Source organism: Pelodiscus sinensis, chromosome 29, assembly GCF_049634645.1.
Source record: "Pelodiscus sinensis isolate JC-2024 chromosome 29, ASM4963464v1, whole genome shotgun sequence".
NCBI classification, from domain to species: Eukaryota; Metazoa; Chordata; order Testudines; family Trionychidae; genus Pelodiscus; species Pelodiscus sinensis.
The window spans coordinates 12933046-12960421 of NC_134739.1; the positions used below are offsets into that span (position 1 = coordinate 12933046).

General features: G+C 64.4%; 2 protein-coding genes across 13 annotated transcripts in view; one reads left to right on the plus strand and one right to left on the minus strand.

The window, feature by feature from the left end:
- Positions 1-7415, plus strand: part of SRCIN1 (SRC kinase signaling inhibitor 1) — a 174437-nt gene extending 167022 nt beyond the window's left edge. For 5 of the 8 annotated variants that reach the window (XM_075911739.1, XM_075911738.1, XM_075911742.1 and 2 more), the window contains one exon: positions 1924-7415. In XM_075911739.1, the coding sequence (XP_075767854.1) occupies positions 1924-2145 (222 nt within the window). In that variant the 3' untranslated portion in view covers positions 2146-7415. Of the gene's footprint in view, positions 1-1267 lie in introns of all 8 variants that reach the window. The other 3 variants (XM_075911741.1, XM_075911743.1, XM_075911744.1) reach the window with 2 other exon arrangements.
- Positions 7416-9557: 2142 nt separating this feature from the next.
- Positions 9558-27376, minus strand: part of ARHGAP23 (Rho GTPase activating protein 23) — a 119970-nt gene continuing 102151 nt past the window's right edge. For 2 of the 5 annotated variants that reach the window (XM_075911442.1, XM_075911440.1), the window contains exons 16-24: positions 24172-24327; positions 23472-23550; positions 22128-22201; positions 21651-21740; positions 20377-20502; positions 19161-19202; positions 18289-18382; positions 15457-15488; positions 9558-14029 (exon numbers count right to left, since the gene is read on the minus strand). In XM_075911442.1, the coding sequence (XP_075767557.1) occupies positions 12893-14029; positions 15457-15488; positions 18289-18382; positions 19161-19202; positions 20377-20502; positions 21651-21740; positions 22128-22201; positions 23472-23550; positions 24172-24327 (1830 nt within the window). In that variant the 3' untranslated portion in view covers positions 9558-12892. The remainder of the gene's footprint in view (positions 14030-15456; positions 15489-18288; positions 18383-19160; positions 19203-20376; positions 20503-21650; positions 21741-22127; positions 22202-23471; positions 23551-24171; positions 24328-27376) is intronic. The other 3 variants (XM_075911443.1, XM_075911441.1, XM_075911444.1) reach the window with 2 other exon arrangements.

The window sequence follows — 27376 nt, forward strand, 5'->3', positions numbered from 1 at the left end:
CTCTCCAAAGCAAAGCAAATCTGGCTCACCCATGCCTTGCTGGGGCCTGGGCGTTCCCTGGCAGCCTCTCGCTACTCACCCGCACCCAGGGGCCCATCCCGTCACCCCGTGGGCACCGACACCGTCTTTTCAACCCTCGCCCTTACCCTAGGGGGGTTGCAAAACTAGCTGGCTTAGTATCAAGGAGCCGCGAAGCTGGGAACCGTGGAGACGCCCTCGTGAAGGGGGTTGGGAGCAGGGCGTCTCGGGGAGTTAGGCACACGCGCCCCATTGACCGGGGGAGGGGAAAGCCCCATGAGAGGGCAACACGCATGAATGGGAATTTGGCTCCCGGGCCGTGGGGGTGTCAGCCAGTCACGGTGTTGTCCCGTGGTGCATCCAACACATCGCGCCGTCGGGACGGCTTTGCAGAGCCCCCGCCTCACCTGGCCCTGGCCCGATCCCACCCCCTGCCCTCCAAGAAATTCCTCCCCCAGCTCGAGAGTCTGCACCACAACCTGCTCGGGGCAAAGGGCGGCTTCCCATGGCCTTCGGGTAGCACCGCCTGTCTGTTTGCCTCCTGCCTTCGCCGACCTGCGGCAAGGGGCCAGCTGGTCTAGCCGGCTCCTTGGCAGGCCCCTCCGCCCTTCCATCCCGGATGGGTGGGCAAGGCCGGGCAAGGGAACCCCCTTCCTAGCAGGTTACGTACAGCTAAGACCCCCTTCCCCGCTGCCCCTCCCCAGCTGCTTGGCCCAGCACAGCCCACGGCGCCCATGTCAATACCTCGCAATGTTTTGGGGGGCTGATCTCATTCCCCACGCTTAGGCTAACCCAGCTTGGGGGCAGATAGGGGGCAGAGTTGTGGTCTGGAGGACATATCCCTATCTCAGCACCCCCCGCTCTGTCAAGCACCTCCCCCCCCCCCGGCCCCTGGGGATCCAGATGCATCTGTGAACAACTGTCCTGTTCTTTGGCTCCGGTGGGACAGCTCGGATAAACAGCACCTCTGCAGCGACCCCTCCTCCCCCCCTCCCCGCTCCTCCTCCCCCCCTCCCTGAAATTTCGCCTTCCCCCACTCGGCTGTGACGCAACTAACGTGAGAACAGTCATTCTTCTAACACGCTGTGCATGCCCAGTCTAACATTTCAATTCTTGTCCCCCCCCCCCCCCCGCCTTTCTCTCCTGTCTCCCTCTGCCTGCCTGCCTGCGTGTGCGTCCGTCCGTCCGTCCGTCTCTCTCTGTCTCTCGCTTGTCTTTTCCTCTTGGGGATGCTCCCTCCCTCCTCCAGTAACCCGTGGAACCAGACCATCCCACGCTCTGTCTGTGGTGTGGACCTTTCCCCCAGTTGCTCGACCTCAGGCCTAAAGCAATGCTGCTTCCGAACAAATTCCTTTAAAACGAATGTTTGATTCCCCCCTCCCCGCCTTTTCCGCCTCCGCCGCCGCCTCCTCCTCCTTGAATCTTGCTTTTCTTTCTAGGCCGCTAGATCATCTAAAGAGGCTAGTGGGCCGAGTGAGACTTCCAGTCCAGTCTCAGAAAAATCTACTCCTGGCAGAACATCTATCCCTGTATTGACTTCCTTTGGGGCAAGGAACTCATCCATTTCATTCTAACGCTCCTTGCCAACTTCTCACGCGACGGTTTTCCTCCCTCCTGGGGCCTGGCTTCTCTCTTTCTTACACCACTCCCTTGGACTGTCTTCTTGAGGCAACTTCAGAGGTCACCAGATGTCCTGCTAGCTTTTTATTTTAAAACTCCTGCTCCACTCTGGCCAACCTTCGCTCTCACGTCCTGCTCCAATATGGCCGACTTGCCTCTTTCTGTTTCTTCCTCTCTTTTTTGTTGGTGTTGTTCTTTTGTTGGTGGCTTGTTTGGTTTTTTTTCTCTCTCTCCCTACTCGACACCTCCTTTTTTTCCACCCTGGCGTTTTTTTGTTTATTTAAGAGCGCTAAGAACTTCACGCCTCCCGTTTCACGAGCTCCAAGCAACGAAGATGGTGCGCGGCGCCAGGACCAGCCACGCCTTGGGCACGGGGGACCAGAACAAAAGTGGAAGGCTGTGGAGAGGGGGCGGACGGGTGGGGAGGGGAAGCGGCCTCTGAAGATGCCTCTGAAACCCGCCACGCTGACTGTTAATGCGGCGGCTACTCCGTTTGTCTGTCCGTAACGTTTTTTCAGCAGTTGTAACTGTGATTAATCTTGTAGGAAACTGTGCTACACTCTTCGAGCCAGGTCTTCATGGGTCACTGATGCGTTGGCGTTGGGGCCAATGCAGGCAGCTTTTCCGTGGCGCTTTATTTCCTCGTGGAAAGGGCAGTGCGGCTTCGAAGGCCCCCAGGGCGCCTCTTGCCCGAAGCCGGCAGCTCCGTGTTTGCGTTTGCTTCGCCGTCTCTTTCTTCAAGGGCTGGCTGACACACGAAGGAAAGCACGGGAGGGTTTAGTTGGTGAGATTGCCTCGTGCCGCGCAGCTGGCAAGACCCAAAGGCCGGGGCGCGTCAGTGGCAGGCGGGCAAAATGTGACTCCAAGAGCCGTGGCTGAAATGGGGAGAGATGGGGGGCGTGAGACGGGGACCGATCCTGAAAGAGAGGCGGGTTCCCCATACGCTTCGTTTCACAAGGTAGCACTTTAAAGGTCAGGTCCGTTCCTTCCCGCAGCAGGCAGAAGCGCCTGGCGGAGGCCGCCCGGGGCGGCAGGAAGCGGGGGGTGATGCTGAACGGCAGGACGGGGTCCGGGTGGCACGGAAGGGGCCGTGACGGTGGGCATCGATCATGTCAGACTGAGGGACGTGGAAGGGAAGCTGAATTCGGTGGGCGAGATGGGATTGGGAAAGGCAGAGGAGCGCGGGTGGGAAAGGCAACGTTTTAAGCCAAGGGAGGGAGGGGGGGGGAAGGGTCTGACCCCCAAGCTGGGGCCATGGGGTTCGAACCCCCTCCCCCCCCCCGCCCTTCCATAGCGATTCTGCAAGGGCACAGGGTGAGCGCCCCTGTCCGGCGCAATCTGCTGGGGGACCAGTTGAGAGCGTAAATGTGGCGCCTGGGGAGCTGGCACTAAGGGCCTCACCGAGGGTTGTCAGATGGTCTCCCAAAAATACCAAACACACGGGATCAACATTTGTAGAGCAACCCCCCCCCCCCAACCTACTACCAAGAGCCACCAAGCTGGGAGGCAGGCAGCCGCCTGCTACCCAAAGCAGAGCGAGGCGCAGCCCCCGGGGCAACACAGTGGTGGGAGGAGGGGGGGGAGGCGCGACCAGGGTAGGAAGGTGACTCCCCCATAGCCAGGTCTTTGGGTGTCCCAGTGGAAGAAGCAGGAATTCCACCCCAGTTGGTTTTGGCTGAGAGCTTCTGTCCTGGACTCCGGCGCCGCAAGGCACTTGACCAGCGCTCAGGAGCGGGGACGGGGCTTCTCCTCCTCCCCACGGCGTCACGCCTCCTCCCACGCAATCAGCTGAGGGCTCCCAGCGCGATCGCGGCCCCGCCTCCCAGCCCAGGACGCCCTCTGCTTGTGTGCAGAAACCTGGCGGGGGCGGGGGGAGTGGCTGGGAGTCCCAGACACTCCCGCCACCCCCACCAGGAACTCCGTTCGGCGCCCAGCCAGAAAAACAGACAATACGGGACAGTGCACGTATCCGGTATTTTCTGAATTTTTTTACCAGACAGAGGACGCAAAAACCGGACTGTCCGGTAGAATACCGGACGCCTGGCAACCCTAGCCTCACTAGGGTTGCCAGGTGGTTTAACAAAAAATACCGAACACGTGCTCCCCGCCAAAAAAAAAACCACCGGGAAAAAATTATGTTTAGGAAAAAAAGGGGGGGAGCAAAAAAAAAAAAAAAGCACTGTGCCTTTAAATGGCCCTGTGCGCCTCACTCCCCTGCCTTATGCGGCAGGGGAAAATTGTCCCCGCCGGGCTTCTGTCCAAGGAAAACAGGAAATACCGATTTTTCTGTTTTTTTTACCAGACGCACCCAAATAACGGACAGTCCGGGCGAAAACGGGACACCTGGCAACCCTAGTGAAAGCCCCGTGGAGCCCAGTGAAGCCAGGCGTGGCGCGTGGCACAGGACCCCAAGGGCGGGGGGTGGGAGATTAGTAGCGGAGCTGCAGGTCCAGAGGAGACACTGAGAAGGGGCTGGCCGTGAACTCAGAGAGGTGAGGGCAGGGCTGGTAAAGTACAATACAGATATGATTGGGGGGGGCTGGCCAGATAATGGCCAATGAAAATGTAAGCACAGTCTGTCTGGGGGGGTCAATGCACGTTGTGTGTGAGTGTGCGTGTGTTGTGCGCGTACGCGCGTGTGCGTGTGTGTTTATCCGCAATGCTCTTGTGTAGCGAGCGGCTTGTCACGCACCCCGCGTACGACATCGACTCACCTCTTTCGTTGGCTAGTTCCTCGTCAGGATTCGTTTCCTTCTCTCTCGTCGTCTTTTTTTTTTTTCTTCCCCCGTCTTCTTTCTTTTTTTGTATAGCGATCATTTTTGTATCAAAAGAACGAGCCTTTTTTTGAATAACAAAGAGAAAAGAAAATAATAATAATAATTAATAATAATATAAAAAAAAGAACATAATGCAATTTCTTTGGATTGCAAAAAAGCAACTCTTTACATTTAAGTGAAGTGTCTTAACATTTTATATTGTTTTAAAAATATATTTACATATTATATATATATAATATACGTAATATAAATATAATATATATAAATATTTAAAAAAAAGAAGAAATAAATCTCTCGTCGCGTCTGGTATATGAGGGGGTTGGCGCTTCTTCCCGGGTGAAATGGTTGTTGTAGAAATGTAGCTTTAACCCTGATGCTCAGCTTACCAGCTTGTGTTCACACGTTCCCAGTTCCTCTCCTTCCCCTCCCCGTTTTGCAAGCATGGTGGGCAAGGCTGGCACGTATCCGCAAGTATACCCTGGCACGACACCAGGCCCAGGAGGGATCGAACCTGCGATCTCTGGGGTATGAGGGCTGACTTTTGAGGCCCAGGTCTTGTGGCCAACACAGGCTTGTTGTCAGCCCCTCCTCCGGAGCAAAGGGGGTAGAACGGCACTCCCACCAGGTTACACTTGCCCCATCTGTATCGGAACCGTTTTTAAACGCAGAGGCGGGGCCACAAGATGTGGGCGGAGTCAGGCACAAACTGGGCTGATGGGTCCAGGAGGAGCAGGAGAATCACAGGCACAAGCCAGAGTGTAGGGGTGCCGGCTGGGCAGGGCGGGAAAGGGACGGGCCCAGCTCTTAACGAACATGCGCCCGTTTTGCAGCTAGACGATTGCCCTTGGCTCGGTCCCAGCACAGAACTGGCTCTTCCTGTGGACGGCCAGCCCCCAGAGGGTCCAGCCCCCTTTCTGAGCCAGTGCCCCACCCTGCGCTGGGCACACACCTCTGCTTGGTTTGGCCTCCCCTGGCCAGGCAAAATCCTCAGGCGGGGCCTTTTAGGCCCGGGGCAGGCCGGTTCCAGGCTCCTCCCCCACCGCACGAGCCGGAAGTCGAAGCGTTCGTTTTTAAACCGTGTAATTTTTCAGTACCAAAGTGAAACTTTGTAGCAAAGCTGCAACTGGCTGGCCCTCCCCCGGCCCTCCGCGGCCTGAGCTGGGCCTAGAAAACGTAATCACCACACAGGCCAGAGAGGGGCGGAGTAGGACGTCTCATCGCCACCGAGACCGTCGCTAGGGATGGCCGGGTGCCCACCCATGTGCCCTCTGATTTGTCCCCCACCCATGTGCAGAATAAATGTTGTTCTGTGCACCAAGCCGTGAGCGGCTGTGCACCACCCGTAGGGACAGGTACTCTGGGCGCTCGTCTAATCAGCTGGGCAGTATTTGACTCTCTCCTGGGATGGCTGCCCCAGCGTGCAGCTTACAGGGAACACTGGTGCCCACCCACCGGGCTCTGGTGCGCCCAGCTCTTGGGGGGAGCCATAAGCACAGCACACCCAGTATTAAGACCTTCCCCCGCCCCATGCCCACTTTGCTCCTCATGGGCAGGGCTGGCCGGATCTACGCCCAATGCCGCACTTTATTATACCCGCTGGCGTGGAATTAGCAAGGGTAAGGGGACTTCCAAAAGTAATGCTGGCATAGATGTCACTCCTGTACCTAAGGGCTAGCCCCCCCCCCCCCCCCCGCCCGATCCTGCCTGTCCCCACGCTGGAAGGGAAGGGGGATTTTTAAAACCCAAGCTGGTAAATCGCTGCCCCCCCCCCCCCAACTTTCGGCCTCGGAGGGGGCATGTTTAACCCAAGCGCAACCCGGCCGCTCTCGGGGTGGAAGGCAACTCACCCTGGTCGCAGCGAGCAGTGTTGCTAAATTCACGTGAAAACGGTGCCACGTTGGCGGGGGGAGAGGGGGCGGATGTTGTTTTTCAAAGGCCCCACTCAGTCTGGCGGGGGGGGAGGTCACATCAGCAAACGCACCCAAGGCCCAGCGCCGCTATGGCCGTTATGCACCTAGAGCCCATTGGCGGCACTGGGTGGGCAGCAGCTGAGCCCCACGGTGCCGGGCCTGACCGATTTAGGAGCCAGCCAAAAGAAAAAAAAAAGGCGCCAGGCTTTTGAAACCATGGCCCTAGCTTGGTAGCGCTAGTCAGGCTTTGCAGGGGCTGTGGTGCCGTGTGCCTTCCACCAGCGGCCCCCACGTCGCACGTGGTTACATGCAGCAGTATGATGCAAAGGCGTTTCGTATTCGTAGCACAAGGGCTACTACTGTAGCAATTCTGCCTTTTACCTGCCCGGCCTGGGAGGGATTTTTTCCACATTCGGCTGTGCTTGCTGAGGGATTACTGGGCGTTTGGGTGGGGTTGTTAATTTCCATTGGATTAATTGCCTAGCCCAGCCCTACCATGGTGAAGCAGACTAGTTTTCTGTGTGTGTGTGCGTGTGCGTGCGCGCGTGTGTGTTTGCGTGTGCGCGTGTCTGTCATTTTCATGGCATCACAACTTTTGTGTGTGACTCACAAGCCCAGTGTGTCACGTTAAAACGAAGGGGACACAAACCACCCACTTTAGTCTGACGTTGAAATTTATATTAAAAAAAAAAAAAAACAACCACCATCTTTAAAAAAAAAAAAAGAAAAAAAAAAAAAGCACCGCCCAAGTTCTGCATGGAGATGCTACTGCATGTCACACCTTGCTTTCGTTGTCTGCGACTGTACGTTGGGTAAACATTTTAAGAGGACAACCAAGAAAACTGTAGATGCTGTTGGGGGGTTTCTACGCTGTCGTGTGTCTCTCGCATGAATTTTCTTGTGAACTGTTTTGAGAAAAAAAAAAAACAAGAACAGGCCCGCTCTGGCGTCTGTATGGTTTTGTAACTTTCTCCCGGCTTTGTCTGTAGCATAGGTCTGTGTATAAACCTCTATGGATGCCATGGATATCCCTGTGCGAGCTGTGATCATTGTAACGTGAACCGTCCCAATGACAAAGGGTTGCTTTTGCGTTTGCCTTTCTGTGCTTCTTTTCTTAAGCTGAGTGTCCAGTTTTAATAAACCACCTGCCCCCCGCCCGGCTCCCCGCACCCAGATGGCACAAGCCCCCCTCCCCCCTTTCAGGCTTGGTCTTTTGTTCCTGCCGCTTCAACACCCACCAGCACCCCAAAAAAAATAAAAAATCTCCCGGGGGCCGGAGAAATCCACCTGCGCTGCTGCAGTGTTGGCTCCGGCTGGCACCTAATTTGCAACACACACAGTGTGGGGGGCAGGGTCACGCTGGTTTTTGTATGGTCATAACTGGGGCACTGGCCGGAGCACCGGGGGGCTGAGCTGCCAGGCCCAAAGGTGCAAGGACTCAGGTGCTAGGGATAATTTGTGTTGCACCCTCCCCCATCCCAACCCCCCCTTTCCACCTCCACAGCCCCCCCCCCCAATCATCTCCTCGCCTGCCCACTCACAACCCAGCCCAGTGGTGAAGGGGGGGCTCTTGCTGATACTCTGGGTAGAAACACTGGGGCGGGGAGCAGCGGTGAGTGGCCAAACTTCTCCTAGTGCCACAAACTTTGGCGCCCTGCTGCAGGCTGGGAGGGGCGTCAGGGTGGCGGGGGGGGCTGGCCCCGGCTGCAGGGCTGGGAGGGGCGTCAGGGTGGCGGGGGGGGGCTGGCCCCGGCTGCAGGGCTGGGAGGGGCGTCAGGGTGGCTGGGGGGGGGGCTGGCCCCGGCTGCAGGGCTGGGAGGGGCGTCAGGGTGGCGGGGGGGCTGCCCCAGCTGCAGGGCTGGGAGGGGCGTCAGGGTGGCGGGGGGGGGGCTGGCCCCGGCTGCAGGGCTGGGAGGGGCGTCAGGGTGGCGGGGGGGGGGCTGGCCCCGGCTGCAGGGCTGGGAGGGGCGTCAGGGTGGCGGGGGGGGGCTGGCCTCGGCTGCAGGGCTGGGAGGGGCGTCAGGGTGGCGGGGAGGGGGCTGGCCCCGGCTGCAGGGCTGGGAGGGGCGTCAGTGGCGGGGGGGGGCTGGCCCCGGCTGCAGGGCTGGGAGGGGCGTCAGGGTGGCGGGGGGGGCTGGCCCCAGCTGCAGACGCAGGCCGCGGGGTGGGAAACCCCCAGGCTCGCCGGCCAGAGACCACCACCTCCCGCCCCGTGCAGGGCAGTAACGTTGGCCCGGCACCTGCGCTGTGAGCGGACACCGGGCCCAGGCAGCACAGTGAGGGCGACTGCGCCGAAGGACAAACGACGCGAGTTCGAAATACCCTGGAACGCAGCAATGCACTTTGCAGTGGAGACGCCCCCGCAGTGGCTAGCCAAGGCATCGGCTCTCAGGAGTGTGCCCAAGCCGGCAGGCTGCCTCGGGGCGCAGCGAGGGGCTGACTGACAGCCGGGTCTCGTCTGGCATTTGGCCTGGCTCGGGGTGCAGCCGTGAGCCTGTGGCACAGCCGCCAGTGTTCGCCCACTTCAGCCGTGTTGCGGCGGCGCCGCTGGGGAGCTGCCACGCCCGTCGACGGCATGACCCCCACGGAGCCGCTGGCGCTGTACGGTTGGGCACCAGCCCTGGCAGCGTCGCCAGGGCCGGGGTGGGTTTTAGCGCATTAGAGCTGCCCCCTCGCGCTGGGCTGGGCATGCATCAGGCCAGCCAGAATGGGTCAGCCCAAAGGGCCATCTCACCCACTGTCCTGTCTGCTGACATGGCCAATGCAGAGGCAGTGATCACCACGTGATCCCGTTCCTGCCATCCATTCCCAGACAAACAGAGACTAGGGACACCTCCCACCCAGCCTGGCTAATTGCCAGTGATGGACCTAACCCAGGAGTTTATCTAGCTCTTTTTTTGAACCCTGTTAAAGATTTAGTCTTCACCACATCCTCTGGCGAGGAGTTCCACAGGTTGCTTGTGCGCGGCGGGAAGAAAAACTTCCCTTTGTTTTAAACCTGCTGCCTATTCATTTCATTTGGTGACCCCTCGGTCTCTTGTCATGGGAGCAACTAAATAAGTTTTCCTTATGCATAGTCCCGATGGAGCTGGAAAGGCCTGGTGCAGGAAAGGGAGAGGGGTCCATACCCCTGGAAAGGGTGGGGGGGTCACAGGTAGAAGGGGCAGGGTCTCAGTGAAAGGGACGGGGTTACAGGTGGAAGAGGCGGGGTCACTGGTGGAAGGGGCGGGGCTGGGGCTGCAAATACCCAGCGCTGCAAAATGCAGCGCCCTCCCCCCCAGCCCGAGCCCTGCGGAGCGCCCATCAAAAATTATGCCCCCTCCCTGCCCCGCTCTTGTGGGGCAAAACGTGGCTGATTTACTCGGCTCACGTGTACGGACGAGCCCCCAGCCGTCGTGTTCCATGCTCGTACGGCGCGCATCAGCCTGGGGCCGCCAGGGACTCCCGCAAGCCAAGTGGTAAAGGCGCCTTGATCAGCCGCCAGCCTGTCACCGGCCTGCCCAAAGAGTGGAGCTTCCGTAGGGCCAAGCTTGGAAGCGTCCCTCTTTCCCTGTTTGATCCCCGCGGAGGCCACGGAGCCACTGCCACAGAACAGCCCTGTGGAATTTCCCGGAGGCTCCGAGTTCATTCGCTACCCGCAGGTATAACCAAAGCGACTCGCCCTAACACGTCCCCCAAGCCCATCGCCAACCCCGGCAGCGAAAGCAGCACCCCCTAGCGCCCCCGGTTCAAACTGCCCACCCCATCCGGCAGCGTTTGGTTGCTAAAAAGCCAATTGGCCATTTCAATGAAAGCAGAAAGCCTGTTCCTTGAATATGCCAGTTTATTTCCAATCTACCACGCTGAACGGCTGAGCGATCTGGTTCCACCCCCGCTTTTTTTTTTTTAGTTTTGCATATTCCATAGCTAGGTCTGACCTTTGACAACACATCAAGGAAAAATAAATGACACATGCAGGAAAGTTTTTAAAAATTCAACACTGTTACAGCACTTGGTGGTTTTCTTTTTTTAAATGAGCGCAACTTCTTACAAAACCCTTTATAAATTCTTTGTAATATGTTACACATTTAAAGACAATATTTACACACACCAAAAAAAAAAACCAACAGAAAAAAAACTTTACAGCAATTATTTGCATAAAGTACGAGAACGATGCATCCACTGGAGTACGTTTGTTTTTTTTAGTTTTAACGCCCCCCTCCCCCAAGGCCTCTCATTGGAATGGCTGCAGTTTGGCGTGGAAATCGTAACGAGGCAGGAGTTCTATGTACAGATCGTGAAACCCCCAGACTAGAAGGCAGCTAGTCTTTCGATTCAAGAGATGCGTCTTGGTCGTAAATCCAATCGTGGGGCTGCAGGTGGCTTTTTTCTACACACAGAGACAGGGGTATTGGTTTGGGGGGGGGGTTAATTTCAAATTAAAAGGGCCCCCCCAAAAAAATCTACCCCAAATTACAGCATGAAAAACCACAGATTACCATTTTCAAGAGGAAAAATAGAAACACCCGCATGGGCAGGACAGGCGTTTGGTGTAACCTGGGCGACAGCGGGAGTGATACGCCATGGGGCTCCGGTTACCTGGGGTGGACTGCCCCCCAATTTCAGCTCGCCTGCCTCTGGGAAAGGAACCCCTCAACTCTTGGCCTGCCAAAGCATTCTAGCTGCGCCCCGATTTGCGGTGCCCTGGGACCGAGTGCGCAGGCAGGATCAGGTGGAAAAGTTCACGGGGGGGGGGGAGGGGAGTTTTGCATAGGGGCGGGCTGCATAGGGGGTTCGAACTCCCCAGCTAGCATCTTTGTGGGTTCCGGCTGCTCGGCAGGGTGCTGCAGGCCGTGTGTTCACACCCAGTCAGGTGCGCGCGCCGGCGCGTCTCAGGTATATCTGGCTGACGCCCTATTTGGCTTAGCCGGTCTGGGCAGGGCGTCAGGCGGGGGCAGTTAGGCGGGGGCAGGGCGTCAGGGGGGGCACCTATGGGGCTGTGAGATGTAAAGACGCCCAGGGGATCACTGGGAGCGCGTGGGCCGGGGCGCCGCCGGGCAGGGGCTGGCATGGAAGAGACCTGGCAGCTAAAGGCAGGCCTGGAGATGACCCACCAGCACCCCAGCTTTTGCAGCCACGCGGCACCCAGTCTGCCCCTCTAACCCTGCCCCCCCCCCCCCCCCCGTGGCTGTCTGTGAGCAAGACGGGTTTCCCTCGGACATCGCTAGGAAGGGCCGGACTGGGTGGCCAAGGCAGATCTCAGGGCCCTTCCGGGAACGCGCCCGGCTCCAGAGACCTGGGGCTGCCCCGTGTGTCCCTCCTACCCAGCCCCCCCAGCTTCTGAAAGGGGCTGCACCTCGCTCCCAGGGTGCATGACGCAGAGCCCGCGGCTAGCCAGGGGGTCCCAGCCAGTCCGAGGCACTCGCAGCCGGCAGCGCCCGTCCCAAAGCACCGTCAGCAGCCAGGGGGCCGGCCTGCAGATCAATGGCCCCCCTGGACGAGCACCAGGCCCAGGCCTCTGGCACAGCCAGGCACCCAGCAAAGGGACTGAACAGTCAGAGAAAGCAGCTTCGGGGAGGCGGGGGGGGCAGAGAACGAGCTGGAGGGCGGGGGGGGGGGGCAGAGCACGAGGCTGCAGGTGTGCGAGATGCCTAGAGGGGAATGAGCCATTGGCCGTGCTGAGCCAGCCTGGCAATCCGCCCCCCCCCCCGTCCCCACCTCCCTGGCGCCACCAAGTGGAGCAGGCCTGGTACCGGGGCTGGGGAGCAAAGGGCCCTTTGGCACGCAGGATGTTTCCCAGAATTCACTTGGGCTGTCCCAGCACGCGGGTCCCTGCACCTGGCGCCAGCGGGCACATACCAGTGACCCCAGCACACTCCCGTCTACTGGTTACCCCACGTTCGCCCAGCTCTAGATGGACACACAGGCACCAGGGGCACAGCCACAGCGCCCACGTGCAAATAGTGCACGTGCACACACTTGTGCTCCAAGGGGCACAGCCACAGCGCCCATGTGCAAATGGTGACCGTGCACACACACTCGTGCGCCGAGGGGCACAGCCACAGTATCCACGTGCAAACGGTGCCCACGGCCACACACGTGTCAGTGTCATAAACCAGCAGGCAAACGGTCACATGCCCTTGCACTGCCACCTCGCTCTCCCTGGCTGCTCTCGGGGGTGGGGAGCGCAGGCAGGACTGGGGTGCCGGGGACCCTCTGTCCACCACCCACCATCTCCTTCCGCACCAGCGGGTGCTGCACGGGGCGGGGCCGGCAGGCGTTACCTCTGGGGCAGGGCTGGGCCAGTTTGAGAAACAGAGACAAATTCCAGCCAACCGAGGCAAGGCTGCTGAAAGTCACGCGACTGGGGGGGGGGGGGGGGGCTCTGGCTTTGGCTCTGCCCATGCGGGATCCCCGCCACCAGCCCCGGCAATGTGGTGGGCCAAGGCTGGCAAGGGAAGGTGAGCGGCCGCCAGCCCCTCGGGGAGCTCCGAGCCCCGTGGAGAGGCCGGCGGGGCGGGGAACTGCCCTAGAGGGAGAAGCAGCCCAGCGGGCGGAGAGGGGGGGCAGACAGCCAGGCCGGGGGGGTTAGAGGCACTGGTGGAAGCGGAAAGACGCGGTGCGGGGGGGAGCCGGGCTCCGGTCGCCAGGGTCCCCCCCCGGGCCCTGGGGGTGTGGCCGCTCGCCGGTGCTGCCCTGGTGGCTCAGTGCGGAGGACGCGCAGGGCCTGGCCTTGGTGGACTCCAGGCTGCTGAGGCCCGAGTCCTTGTCGCGGCGCAAGTCCCTGCAGGAGGCGCTAGTGGCCGGGGGGCAGGACTCCAGGCCGCCGGGGGGCGCCCGCGGCTCCGCCCACTCGCTGGAGGCGAGGTCCCTGAGGCCACCGGGCACCACCACCGTGTGGCGCCGCCAGGAGCTCTTCTTGCGCCGTGTCTCCGGCGAGTGAGGCTGGCGCATGCGCACGGCCATGTCGTCGGCCGAGCCGCGGAGGCGCAGCCGGATCTGCTCGGTCAGCGAGGGCCGGGCCGGGGCCCCCCCTCCCCTCGGCTCCTCGGGGGCCTGCAGGGACTCCTGGCTGCCCTGGGCAGAGGCCTCGCTGCCCGCCCGGGGCCGCGCCAGCTTCCGGCGGGCCAGCGTGTCGCACTGGATGAGCCGGCGGGAGCTGAAGGAGTCCCGGGCGAGCTTCTCCCTGTCGCCGCTCTCCAGCTCCGGCCGCTGCCCGGCGCCCAGCCCGGCCCGGCGCGGCAGGCAGCTGCTCTCCGTGTCGGTCTCCACGTGGCTCAGCTCACTGCGCTCGTCGTCCGCCTCCTCGCCGCGGCTTTCGGCCACCGACTGCACCTCCGAGCACAGGCTGCGGTCGATGGTGGACAGGGTGGAGTAGCCCGACACGATGGACCGGGCGTCGGGCGCCGGCTCCCTTGGCCCCTCCGTCTCCGCCGGCCCCGGCACCAGGAGGCCACCCGGCCCCTCGACGGCCGTTTGGCAGCTCGGAGCGTTGCGCATGGGACCCGGCTCCGGGGTCAGCTTCTCCACCGGGCCCCCGCCCCCGGCCTCCTCGGCACGGCCTCTGCCGGCGCCCAGCGGGGCCTCGTGCTCCGAGTCGTCGTCCGTGCTGCTCCCCAAGAGCTTGGCCTCGCGCCGCTTCTTCCTCTTGCGGTTGACGGCGGAGATGAAGGAAATGGCGAGCAGCTCCTTGGCGTACTGGTCCTTGCGGGGCACCCCCGAGCCCTGCGGGAGAGAACAGCCCACGCTGAGCGCCACGGCCCGCACGCCCCTTCCGCCCGCGGCTCCTCCCCGGCCCCAGCGCCCTGCTGCAGCAGTGCCTTCTGGGAAAACTGAGGCCTCCATGCCATCGGCCCGTGGGCATCCTGGGAAAAAGCAAGGCTATTGGGCGGTGCTGCCACAGAGCATTCTGGGAAAAAAAATCTAGCTGGCCATCTCATATTGCTGCAGTGCATTCTGGGGAAAATATCTAGGCCACTGTCCCACAGTGGTGCAGTGCATTCTGGGGAAGATATCTAGGCCGCTGTCCCACAGTGGTGAAGTGCATTCTGGGGAAGATATCTAGGCCGCTGTCCCACAGTGGTGAAGTGCATTCTGGGAAATCTAGGCCGCTGTCCCACAGTGGTGCAGTGCATTCTGGGAAATCTAGGCCGCTGTCCGATAGTGGTGCAGTGCATTCTGGGGAAGATATCTAGGCCGCTGTCCCACAGTGGTGCAGTGCATTCTGGGAAATCTAGGCCGCTGTCCCATAGTGGTGCAGTGCATTGTGGGAAAATCTAGGCTGCTGTCCTATAGTGGTGCAATGCATTGTGGGAAAATCTAGGCCACTGTCCCACAGTGGTGCAGTGCATTCTGGGGGAAAATAATGGAGGCCGCTGTCCCATTTTGCTGCAGTGCACTCTGGGAAAACAGAAGCTGCTATCCCAGTCCTGTGCCCACCTCTCAGGACACAGGACTCCATGTTCTTTTCCCCTCCTCCGCGTCCCAGCCAGCCAGCGAGGGGCTGGCCAGCAGGCACGGTTACACCCAGGGCTGGCCGGCCCCACGGAGCCACCGGGACAGACACCAGGGAGAGCTGGACCCTCGTGTCCCAGCCCTGATCGCAGGAACGGGCCTTGCTCAGAACCTGAGTTAAGAGCCGCGTCGCGCATGGGGCGACTCGGGGGCTGCTGCCGCGTTAGAATCCTGCCCAGCCGCTGGTCAGGGTCAGACCTCGCTGCGCTAGGCAGAGCTGCCCAGGGACACTGGCCACGGCACTCCTCCCCGCGAAGGATGGGGAGAGGGGAAACTGAGGCAGAAGGCGCAGTGACTCACGGAACAGGCCAGGAACAAAAGTCTTTGCCACTCAGGCCAGTGTCCTACCCACTAGGCCGTTCCACCCCCCTCTGCTCTGCACAGTCACCTTGACGCTTTCTCCTCCCAGCCTTCCCCCCTCGTGCAGGGCTGGCAGAGCCATGAACTCCTCCTCCCCCCCTCCCTTCCTTCCGCTCTCAGGGCCACATGAGGCATTCGCTGCCCCGGGCTTGGACAGCGGCTGGATTTGGGGATCAAACGCCAGTTTTCCACCCTGGGACTCGCTGTGCCAGAGGCGGGGGCCGAGCAGAGCTGGAGAATTTACCCCCCCCCAAAAAAAACCCTCATGGAGTCCTTACCTTCGATTTGGCAGAGCTGCTATTGGTTGAGTCTGCAAGGCAAAAGACGGAGCAGGGATTAGGGTGGGGGGGAGGCCTTTGGGGGGCAAGGGGGCGCGTGGGCATCACAGCAGAGGGACCCTGGCACTGCCAAGCTGTCCCTCAGCTCTAATCAGCGGCGCCATCTCCCCCAGCAACCAGCAGGGGGCGCCATGACAGGAAACGAAGGAGGCCTGGGCGGAGCCACGAGCAGGAGAGAGGTCGGACCAAACGGTTTCGCCTTTTCGATTTCCGGCCGTTTATTCCCATGGCTGAGATTTTTTTTTTCAGCAACATTTGAGGAAACATGGAAGAAAAAAATTCATTTCGCGGCGGAGGGCGGGACAGGATTCTTTTTTCAGATTTATTTTTTTCACCTCCCAGCGAAACGGCTGCAAACGGTCCGGTGCCACCGACACCGGGGAAAAAACGTGTCAGCCACGGCATGTCGACCAGGCCCCTACGCCTCGAGGCAGTGACCGCCCCCTGCCAGGGGGCAGCTTGACAGGTTCTGGGATCCCCTGGAAGGGGCCCACAGCCATCTCCCGGTCCCTCTGCCCGTCTGCCTGCCCCCTGCACCCCCGGCCCCACACTCATGGGGTTAATCACAGCACAAGGGAAAGAACAGCCAAGCCACAGGGTGAAGAAAGGAAAACGAGAAAAAAGAGCCACTCTCACCCACCACAGAGCGGGACAGGCCCCTGCCAACGGGGGCAGTGGATGGGGCCGGAGGGAGACAGCGGAGCAATGGGAGGGAAGGGCTGAGAACACAGGCTGGCTCCCGGGCCTTCCCCCTGGGGAAACTGAGGCTGGTTTGAGGGAGCCCCGTGACACAGGGTGGGTTAGAGCTGCGCACGTCTGCCCTAGTGCAAACCAGTCTCTCGTGACACGGGGGAGCACACGCCGCTGGTGCTGGGGGCTGCCGTGCTCACGGGGCCCCGATCCTGATTGACACGAGGGCCCCTTACCTCCCTGCAGCCCCATAGACCCGTGGCCTGGGAGACACAAGCGCCTCGCACTGGCGCTAAAGGGCAGTTTCCCACAGCGGGGAGCAGCCCCCCCCCAGGAAAGCAGAGAAATGCGGAAGATGTTTACTGGGGGGTTCCCAAGCAGATCCCGGGGGGTAGAAACCATCTGAAATGGGGGGACAGGACCCTGGGGCCGTGAGCAGCGAAGGGCCAGGCCTGCCCGGCGTTGCCCACGGGTGCCCGCTCCGACCCCGAGCCCGGCGTCTCGCTGCCAGAGGGCTGGGGCGGAGGGGGGCAAACCCCAGGGGATGTGCCCGGGGGGGGTTGTGAGGTGGCTGGGGAGGGGCCGGGTGTTAATCAGCAGCGTCTCACAAGCGGGTTAAAGGCAGCAGGAGCTGGGGGGGGGGGGGGGCCTCCACTCTGCCACGCTGAGAAGCACAAGGACAAACGCAGCCCCCCCCCCCCGCAAGGCGGCCGTTAACAGAGGGGGGCCTGGAGGGAACGCTGACCCCTGGGGGGGCTGAACTCCCCCAGCCTGCAGCCAGGCACCGCTGGGAAGAGCAGGCCGTGAAGCATGGGGCTGCCCTGGGGCCGTGTGGGGCTGGGCTGCATGGCCCCGGGAAGGGGGAGCAGGGCGTCTCCGCACCCGGGCCGGCAGCTGGAATCTTTACGCCGCCCGCCTGGCCAGGCTCGGGGCATTGGCAGAACCCAGCCGGCGAGCTCCCCCCGGGCCCAGCCCCGGGGACATGGGCACCCCCAGCCGGCGAGCTCCCCCCGGGCCCAGCCGCGGCTCCCCGGGGACATGGGCACCCCCAGCAGGCGGGTGGGGTGACAGAGGGGCCAGCGAGCTCCCTTGCAAGGCGGTGCCCCGAGAAAGCTACCGAGGGGGGTGCAGAGCTTTCATCCTCTGCGCATGGGGGGCCGCACCTCTCCCTGGAGGTCATGATCTTTCAGGGGGGGTGTTCCGGGGGCCGCGCCCCCCATGAGAAAGGGGAGTCCCAGGGTGACGTGTGCTGCGGCCAGCACGGGCGGGGGGGCGCTCGTCCCGGGGGGCGCTCGGCGCTGCGTCTCCCCTCCTGCACCCGCTGTCTCGTGATCCCCCCCCGGTGGAAAGACAGCCTGAGCCATGCACCCACGCGGCAGCGCCGTACCCGCTCTAGAGCTCCAGGAGGTCCGCTGGAGGAGGAGGAGAAGGAGGAGGAGGAGGAGGAGGAAGACGACAGCAGAGAGACGTTGAAGGAAAGAGCATAAAGAATCAATGTCATTCCACAGCCGCCCCCTCCCTGTGCGCGGCTCGAGCCGGGGGTGGGGGCCTGGCCTGGGAAAGAGGCAGCCAATGTGGGGCCACGACAGGCTGGGGGGTAGTGAGGAACCAGGCTTGTGTGTCGCTGGCTGTTACGGGGACTGTTGCGCCATGGGCCCAGTGGGGGGCGCAGAGCAGACGCTCCCGTGGAGACGGCCTGGGGAACTCCCTGCCACTTGACCTGGCGTTTCCCAGCACAACCACTAGGGGGCACTCAACTGCAGCAGCCAGGCCCTGGCCAGTGATTGGCTCTTTTTTATTGCCGGGCTGCCAGCCTCCCCGTCACACCCAAAGCTCAGCAGTGGGCGTGGCCTGAGGAAAGGCCCCCCCCCCCCGCCCGGGAAGGCTTGTGCCCCCTACTGGTCCGGCCCCTAAGGGCAGGGGGCAGGCCAGGCTCCTGGCTCTCCTGCAGCCGCTTGAGAGGGGCTTGGCCAGGGAGGGGGAAGTGGGGCTCCCCAGGGAACCCCCACTTGGCCCAGTGGGGAGAGCCAGGGCAGCGGCACTGTCACAGAGCCTCCCCCGCCCCACAGCCCCGCCCCTCACCTGAGGCGTCCCCCGGCCCCGCCGTCCTCCCGATGTTGGGCAGCAGGTACTCGATGTTGGGCACCGACTGCGCCTCCTTCTCGTCCACGGGCGTCTGCAACGGCAGCGGCGGGGTGAGCGGAGCAGCCCCGAGTCCCCCCCACTTCCCAGCCGGGCTGGATGGAGCCGCTCGTCCAGCTGGGTCCTGTCCCGGGGCGCGGGTCACACGCAGGGAACCAGCCCCACCAGGGTCTCCACAGGGGGCAGGAGAGAGGCTGCCCCCAGGCCTGCCACGAGGGCCGAGGCTGCCACGAGGGATGAGGCTGCCACGAGGGCCGAGGCTGCCACGAGGGCCGAGGCTGCCACGAGGGATGAGGCTGCCACGAGGGCCGAGGCTGCCACGAGGGACGAGGCTGCCACGAGGGACAAGGCTGCCACGAGGGCCGAGGCTGCCACGAGGGCCGAGGCTGCCACGAGGGATGAGGCTGCCACGAGGGCCGAGGCTGCCACGAGGGCCGAGACTGCCACGAGGGATGAGGCTGCCACGAGGGCCGAGGCTGCCACGAGGGACGAGACTGCCACGAGGGCTGAGGCTGCCACGAGGGACGAGGCTGCCACGGGGGCCGAGGCTGCCACGAGGGCCGAGGCTGCCACGAGGGACGAGGCTGCCACGAGGGACGAGGCTGCCACGAGGGACGAGGCTGCCACGAGGGCTGAGGCTGCCACGAGGGACGAGGCTGCCACGAGGGCCAAGGCTTTCACGAGGGCTGTGCGTGGGCGGTCGGGGGTGCGTTCAGAGACTGGCTGTTTCCAGAGGCGAGCAGCCTCCCACGGCTGGGGCAGGTGGTGGCCGGTCCCCTCCTCCCCCCACACGTCCCGCACACGGGACTCACCTTCTCCTCCTTGTCCTCCTGGTCGCTGAAGAACCAGTCCGACTGCGGGCGCAAGGAGAGGGGCAGGCTCAGGGCACGGCCGGCCACGCTGGGTCCCTCCCAGCCAGGGAGGCGGGCAGGGGAGTGACTGGCTCCGGGGGGCCCAGCTGCTGCCAGATTTGATCCCGCCCCGAATGCGTGTGGCTCAGTCCCTGCAGGGGCAGGTCCCTCTGCCCCACGGCCTGGTGCCCCTGCCCCAGCCTCCTCCCCCCCCCCAGTCCCAGGGCCCACCCCGCACACCCTGCCCCACACTGGGAGCAGAGTCCTGCGCAAAAGTCCGACCCCCTTCAGCAGGGCACCGGGGGCTGGCCAGCCCGGCAGAGTGCAAGTGGAAAGTGGGGAGCCAGGCACCGAGGGCCCATCCTGCCTGGGGGGGAGCAGGCGCCGGGAGCCCGTCCTGCCTGGGGGGGAGCAGACGCCGGGGGCCCGTCCTGCCTGGGGGGGAGCAGGCACCAGGGGCCCGTCCTGCCTTGGGAGGGAGCAGGTGCCAGGGGCCCGTCCTGCCTGGGGGGGGAGCAGGTGCCAGGGGCCCGTCCTGCCTGGGGGGGAGCAGGTGCCGGGGGCCCGTCCTGCCTGGGGGGGAGCAGGCGCAGGGGGCCCGTCCTGCCTGGGGGGGGAGCAGGTGCCAGGGGCCCGTCCTGCCTGGGGGGGAGCAGGTGCCGGGGGCCCGTCCTGCCTGGGGGGGAGCAGGTGCCGAGGGCCCGTCCTGCCTGGGGGGGAGCAGGTGCCAGGGGCCCGTCCTGCCTGGGGGGGAGCAGGTGCCGAGGGCCCGTCCTGCCTGTGGGGGGAGCAGGTGCCGGGGGCCCATCCTGCCTTGGGGGGGAGCAGGCGCCAAGGGCCCGTCCTGCCTGTGGGGGGAGCAGGTGCCGGGGGCCCATCCTGCCTTGGGGGGGAGCAGGCGCCAGGGGCCCGTCCTGCCTGGGGGGGAGCAGGCGCCAAGGGCCCGTCCTGCCTGGGGGGGAGCAGGTGACAGGGGCCTGTCCTGCCTGGGGGGGAGCAGGTGCCAGGGGCCCGTCCTGCCTGGGGGGGAGCAGGTGCCGGGGGCCCGTCCTGCCTTGGGGGGGAGCAGGTGCCGGGGGCCCGTCCTGCCTGGGGGGGGAGCAGGTGCCGGGGGCCCGTCCTGCCTGGGGGGGGGCAGCAGGCGCGGGGGCTGACCGGGGCGTCGCCCATCACTTACATGCTGGATGAGGGTCTCCACAATCTTGTAGCGGTCGGGCATGTGCGTCACCATGTCCGTCATGTTGTCCTCGGACGTGCGGACCAGCGTGGGGCCGAAGACCAGGGCCAGGTTCCGGGGCTCCATCTGCAGCCAAGGCAGGGCGTTCAGTCCCAGCAGCCTGCCCCACGCTGGCTCCCCGGCCCTGCCCACTGGGGTCGGACCATCTCACGCCAGGGCGCTGGAGCCATGCGGCACCTTCTGCTGCTCTGCGCCCCTTCTTACCCATGGGGAAACTGAGGCAGCTGCCAACAGACAGATCCCAGGCATCCTAACGCCCAGTTGCCTACTCTAACCATTAGAGACTGCTGCCCCCCGTCTCCAGTTTGCTTTCCAGCCAGTAGGGCTCTCGTCTAGGGCTTGGGAGAGCAATTCCCTGCTCCGCCACAGACTTCCCGGGTAGCCTTGGGCATGTTTCTTAGGGCACATCTAGCCCCGGAGCTGGAGGCAAGACTCCCCGCTCGGACAGACACACCCACACTGGGGGAGATCAGGGCAAATACATCACGGCGGCAGCACAAGCCGCGAGAGAAGCTAGCCGCTCTGCGTGCAATCCCCTCGGAGGCCTCGGCACGCAATCGGGGAGGTGCTACTCTCTTCTGCTGTGGGGCGCTCGCTCGCTCGGAGCTAGCAGGGCTCTGCCCGCCCACCCTGGCATCACACCTCCCGCGTTGACATGCCCCGAGTCCCTCACGGTGCCACACACAGACAGCCGGCGTGCGAGCATGTGGCCTACACGCCGGGAGCACGCAGGGAGCGTGCAGACAGCGCAGGGTGTAGAAGCATGTTCCAGACAGGCCGTGGGAAGACACGCATGTCACATGCTCGCACGCCAGCCACACACACACGTCACGCGTTTGCACACCGGCCGCGCACACACATGCCACGTGCTCGCATGCCAGCCACACACACACATGCCACGTGCTCGCATGCCAGCCACACACACGCATGTCATGTGCTCGCACACCGGCTGCACACAGCCATGCCACATGTTCGCACGCTGGCCGCACGCATGCATGTCACCTGCTCGCACGCTGGCCACACACACACATGCCACTTGCTCTCCAACAGAGAGAACAGCTGCTTGGTGACGGCTGTAGGTTTTCCCTTCCACACTGGCTGCCGCCCTGGGACATGGAGCCCATGGAGTGCACGGCCCCGGGGCCACGCGAATGCCCCGAGCTGTCTGGCAGGGCCCGTGGGCCAATGGTGGGGGGCGAGGGGGGGCACGGTACCTTGTTCTTCTCCGAGTGGTCCGCGATGGTCTTCAGGTGCCCCACCAGGAATTTGAGCGTCTCGTAGTACTGCCCCGGCAGGTCCCGGATCTGGGGGTGCAGAAGCAGCATGAAAGCCTGGCCGGGCCCCTCCCCCCAGGACCCTCCTTGTCCTAGCTCAGCCCCTCCGCTCCCTCTTTCCCAGGCCGGAGGAGGGACAAGGCAGGGTGCTCTGACCAGCCCCCCACCTCCAGGCCAGGGGTGTTCCACCCCGGCCCCACTCGGCTGGGCAGGCCAAGCCTTTTAGACAGGAGGGGGAGTCGTTCCTGTCTGCTCCCAACTCATGGACAGGAGGTTTGGGGGCCTCGGAGGGGGATCCCTGTTCTCCTCTAATGGCAGGAGGTTTGGGGGGCTCGGAGGGGAATCTCTGCTCCACATGCCCCCGAGGGACCCCCCCGCCCCACCCCGTATCGTCCGGGCTTTGCCCACTGGCCGTACCAGTTTCCGCAAGGTCTTCATCCTCTCGCTGGCATCCTCTATGCGGTTGGCTTCGATGAAGTCGTTGTACTTATCTGAGAGCCGCAGAGAGACGGGTCAGTGGCACCGCCCCGATGCAGCGCGCCCAGGCAGTGCCCGCCGGGCCGGGGGTGGAGCCCTGGGCGGCTGCGCTGCTGGAGACGCTGGCGACGGGTGGGGAGGAGGGACGGCTCTGCACACGAGGAGTCACCAGGCCAGAACACGAGGGCAGGGTGGGCGCACGGGGGCCTGGGCACAGGCGGAGGTGGGGCAGCGCGCGGGCGCTGGGGGCAGCGGTGGGATGTACCCGGAAGGCTCTGTGCAGAGAGCTGGATGGGGGAGCCCAGGGAGTGCTGGCGGCAGAGGGCACATGGGTCTTGCACAGACAGCGGAGGGAGACAGTGAATAGCTACAGGCTGGGGGGGGCCTGTATGGACCCAGGGGGCAGCGAGAGAGGGGCAGGCAGAGCAGCAGGCCAATGCTGGGCTCACTGAACCATACCCCCAAGGCAGGAGGGGGGGAGGGCTCACAGTGGGGTCTCATCGCACCAGTTACTGTTGGGCAGCAGGGACACGCACCAGAGCCAGCCGCACCCCAAACCCTGATCCTCAGGGAGTTTGCAGCCAGCTCTGGTGGGACCAGGATCGGGGCACAAGGGGTACGAAAGTGGGAGGAGGAAAGCACGCAGCACGGCAGGCTGGGTGTGTGTTACAGAGAGAGCTCTCCAGGGTGGATGGGTGTGTGAGAGAGAAAGAGCTCTCCAGGTGTGAGTGTGTGCACAAGTGTGTGTGAGAGCTCTCCAGGTGTGTGTGTGTGCACAAGTGTGTGTGAGAGCTCTCCAGGTGTGTGTGTGCACAAGTGTGTGTGTAACAGAGAGATCTCCAGATGCGTGTGTTTATGTGTGCACACAAGTGTGTGTGTGTGTGTGTGTGTGTGTGTGTGTGTGTGAGAGAAAGCTCTCCAGGTATGAGTGTGTGTGTGTATGTGCACGTGCACGCAGAAGTGTGTGTGAGAGAGCACTCTCCAGTGTGTGTGCACAAGTGTGTGTGAGAGAGTGCTCCAGGTGTGGGTGTGTGTGCACACGTTTGTATATGTGTGAGAGACAGCTCTCCAGGTGTGTGTGCACAAGTGTGTGTGTGTGACAGAGAGATTTCTGACTGTGCACACATGCATGTTGTGTGTGTGTGCGACTGTGTGAGATTTCCGGATCTGTGTGTGTTGCGTGCAGGAGAGAGATATCTGTGTGTGCAGTGCAGGTGTGCTCTTGGGCTGTGTGGGTGCGAGATCGCTGGGCCCGTGTGCGTGGGGGGGGCGTCCCGCACTCACCGTCTGTGAACAGGGGCTCCGGGAGCTTGCGGAAGAAGGATTTCAACAAGCTGCTGATGACGTTCAGGTCCTGCCACCTCTGTGCGGGGAGAGGAGACGGGTTAGGGGGAGGCTGCCCAGGGGGGGCAGGCCAGGCCCTGCTGGGGGCCCCAGGGACTCACTGCTCCCATGGCCCGGGGGGCTCAGACCAAGGGCAGCCTGCGGGGGGGCGTGACCCCGGGATGCAGGGTGGGCAAGCGGGGCAGGAGGGGCCTCACTGGCATCAGCTCCCCCCCCCGGGCGTCCCCCACAAGCGCAAGGCCAAGGTGCTCCCAGGATGCTGCGAGGCAGAGTCCCTGCCCCCCCCCCCCCCCCGCGTATTCCCCTTCCTGCCCCCAGGGCGGGTAGTTTGGAGACCAAACCTGCTCTGTGCTAAGCCAGCAGCACAGCCGGGCCTGGCCACTAGGGGTCGCCGCTGCGCCGCCCAATGACATATGGGGGGCTGGGGGCCCGGCTCTCGCCCCAGGGCAAACCAGGCAGCTGGGTGGGTGGGCCAGACCAGACCTGCCCCCCCCCCCCCGAGCCTGCCCCTCCTGGGACCCCCGGAGTCTGGCCCCGCCCCCGGCTGGCCCCTCCTGGGACCCCCGGAGTCTGGCCCCGCCCCCGGCTGGCCCCTCCTGGAACCCCCGGAGTCTGGCCCCGCCCCCGGCCGGCCCCACACCTCGTCCTGCAGGTTGATCTCGGCGCCCGCCTTGTTGAGCTGCTCCTGCAGGCTGGAGACCACGGCGTTGTTCCCGGGCACCCGGTAGATGCCCATGTACTCCAGGCCCTTGTCCTCCACCACCCGGCAGCAGGTCTCCACCAGCAGCGGCACGTTCTGCGGGCACAGGCGCAGCCTGAGGGGCTGAGGCCACGGGGGGGGGGGGGGGGGGGGGGCAGGGCTGGAGCGGCACCCGCCAGGGGCAGGGGGCAGAGTCTCCAGAGACGACCCACAGGCAGCCGGGGTCACTGCTGGGCAAATGCGCTCGGAGTGGCAGCGCCCGGCCCTCGTATCTGGGGGGGGTTCAGGGGGGCAGTGCCCGGCCCTCGTATCTGGGGGGGGTTCAGGGGGGCAGTGCCCGGCCCTCGTATCTGGGGGGGGTTCAGGGGGCAGCGCCCGGCCCTCGTATCTGGGGGGGGTTCAGGGGGGCAGTGCCCAGCCCTCGTATCTGGGGGGGTTCAGGGGGCAGCGCCCGGCCCTCGTATCTGGGGGGGGTTCAGGGGGGCAGTGCCCGGCCCTCGTATCTGGGGGGGGCTCAGGGGGCAGTGCCCGGCCCTCGTATCTGGGGGGGTTCAGGGGGCAGCGCCCGGCCCTCGTATCTGGGGGGGCTCAGGGGGCAGTGCCCGGCCCTCGTATCTGGGGGGGGTTCAGGGGGCAGCGCCCGGCCCTCGTATCTGGGGGGGGGCTCAGGGGGCAGTGCCCGGCCCTCGTATCTGGGGGGGGGCTCAGGGGGCAGCGCCCGGCCCTCGTATCTGGGGGGGGTTCAGGGGGGCAGCGCCCGGCCCTCGTATCTGGGGGGGGTTCAGGGGGCAGCGCCCGGCCCTTGTATCTGGGGGGGGTTCAGGGGGGCAGTGCCCGGCCCTTGTATCTGGGGGGGGTTCAGGGGGCAGCGCCCGGCCCTCGTATCTGGGGGGGGTTCAGGGGGCAGTGCCCGGCCCTTGTATCTGGGGGGGGTTCAGGGGGGCAGCGCCCGGCCCTCGTATCGGGGGGTTCAGGGGGCAGTGCCCGGCCCTCGTATCTGGGGGGGCTTCAGGGGGGCAGCGCCCGGCCCTCGTATCTGGGAGGGGTTCAGGGGGGCAGCGCCCGGCCCTCGTATCTGGGGGGGGTTCAGGGGGGCAGCGCCCGGCCCTCGTATCTGGGGGGGGCTCAGGGGGCAGCGCCCGGCCCTCGTATCTGGGGGGGGTTCAGGGGGGCAGCGCCCGGCCCTCGTATCTGGGGGGGGGCTCAGGGGGCAGCGCCCGGCCCTCGTATCTGGGGGGGGCTCAGGGGGCAGCGCCCGGCCCTCGTATCTGGGGGGGGCTCAGGGGGCAGCGCCAGGCCCTCGTATCTGGGGGGGGTTCAGGGGGCAGCGCCAGGCCCTCGTATCTGGGGGGGGGCTCAGGGGGCAGCGCCAGGCCCTCGTATCTGGGGGGGGGCTCAGGGGGCAGCGCCAGGCCCTCGTATCTGGGGGGGCTCAGGGGGCAGCGCCAGGCCCTCGTATCTGGGGGGGGGCTCAGGGGGCAGCGCCAGGCCCTCGTATCTGGGGGGGGCTCAGGGGGCAGCGCCAGGCCCTCGTATCTGGGGGGGTTCAGGGGGCAGCGCCCGGCCCTCGTATCTGGGGGGGGCTCAGGGGGCAGCGCCCGGCCCTCATTGTATCTGGGGGGGGGGCTCAGGGGGCAGCGCCCGGCCCTCGTATTTGGGGGGGGCTCAGGGGGCAGCGCCCGGCCCTCGTTGTATCTGGGGGGGGGGCTCAGAGGACAGCGCCCGGCCCTCGTTGTATCTGGGGGGGGGCTCAGAGGACAGCGCCCGGCCCTCGTTGTATCTGGGGGGGGGGCTCAGAGGACAGCGCCCGGCCCTCGTTGTATCTGGGGGGGGCTCAGAGGACAGCGCCCGGCCCTCGTTGTATCTGGGGGGGGCTCAGAGGACAGCGCCCGGCCCTCGTTGTATCTGGGGGGGGGGCTCAGAGGACAGCGCCCGGCCCTCGTTGTATCTGGGGGGGGGGCTCAGAGGACAGCGCCCGGCCCTCGTTGTATCTGGGGGGGGCTCAGAGGACAGCGCCCGGCCCTCGTTGTATCTGGGGGGGGCTCAGAGGACAGCGCCCAGCCCTCGTTGTATCTGGGGGGGGCTCAGAGGACAGCGCCCGGCCCTCGTTGTATCTGGGGGGGGCTCAGAGGACAGCGCCCGGCCCTCGTTGTATCTGGGGGGGGCTCAGAGGACAGCGCCCGGCCCTCGTTGTATCTGGGGGGGGGGGCTCAGAGGACAGCGCCCGGCCCTCGTTGTATCTGGGGGGGGGGGCTCAGAGGACAGCGCCTGGCCCTCGTTGTATCTGGGGGGGGGGGCTCAGAGGACAGCGCCTGGCCCTCGTTGTATCTGGGGGGGGCTCAGAGGACAGCGCCCGGCCCTCGTTGTATCTGGGGGGGGCTCAGAGGACAGCGCCCGGCCCTCGTTGTATCTGGGGGGGGGGGCTCAGAGGACAGCGCCCGGCCCTCGTTGTATCTGGGGGGGGCTCAGAGGACAGCGCCCGGCCCTCGTTGTATCTGGGGGGGGGGGCTCAGAGGACAGCGCCCGGCCCTCGTTGTATCTGGGGGGGGCTCAGAGGACAGCGCCCGGCCCTCGTTGTATCTGGGGGGGGCTCAGAGGACAGCGCCCGGCCCTCGTTGTATCTGGGGGGGGCTCAGAGGACAGCGCCCGGCCCTCGTTGTATCTGGGGGGGGGGGCTCAGAGGACAGCGCCCGGCCCTCGTTGTATCTGGGGGGGGCTCAGAGGACAGCGCCTGGCCCTCGTTGTATCTGGGGGGGGCTCAGAGGACAGCGCCCGGCCCTCGTTGTATCTCGGGGGGGCTCAGAGGACAGCGCCCAGCCCTCGTTGTATCTCGGGGGGGCTCAGAGGACAGCGCCCAGCCCTCGTTGTATCTGGGGGGGGCTCAGAGGACAGCGCCCGGCCCTCGTTGTATCTGGGGGGGGGGCTCAGAGGACAGCGCCCAGCCCTCGTTGTATCTGGGGGGGGGGCTCAGAGGACAGCGCCCGGCCCTCGTTGTATCTGGGGGGGGCTCAGAGGACAGCGCCCGGCCCTCGTTGTATCTGGGGGGGGGGGCTCAGAGGACAGCGCCCGGCCCTCGTTGTATCTGGGGGGGGCTCAGAGGACAGCGCCCGGCCCTCGTTGTATCTGGGGGGGGCTCAGAGGGCAG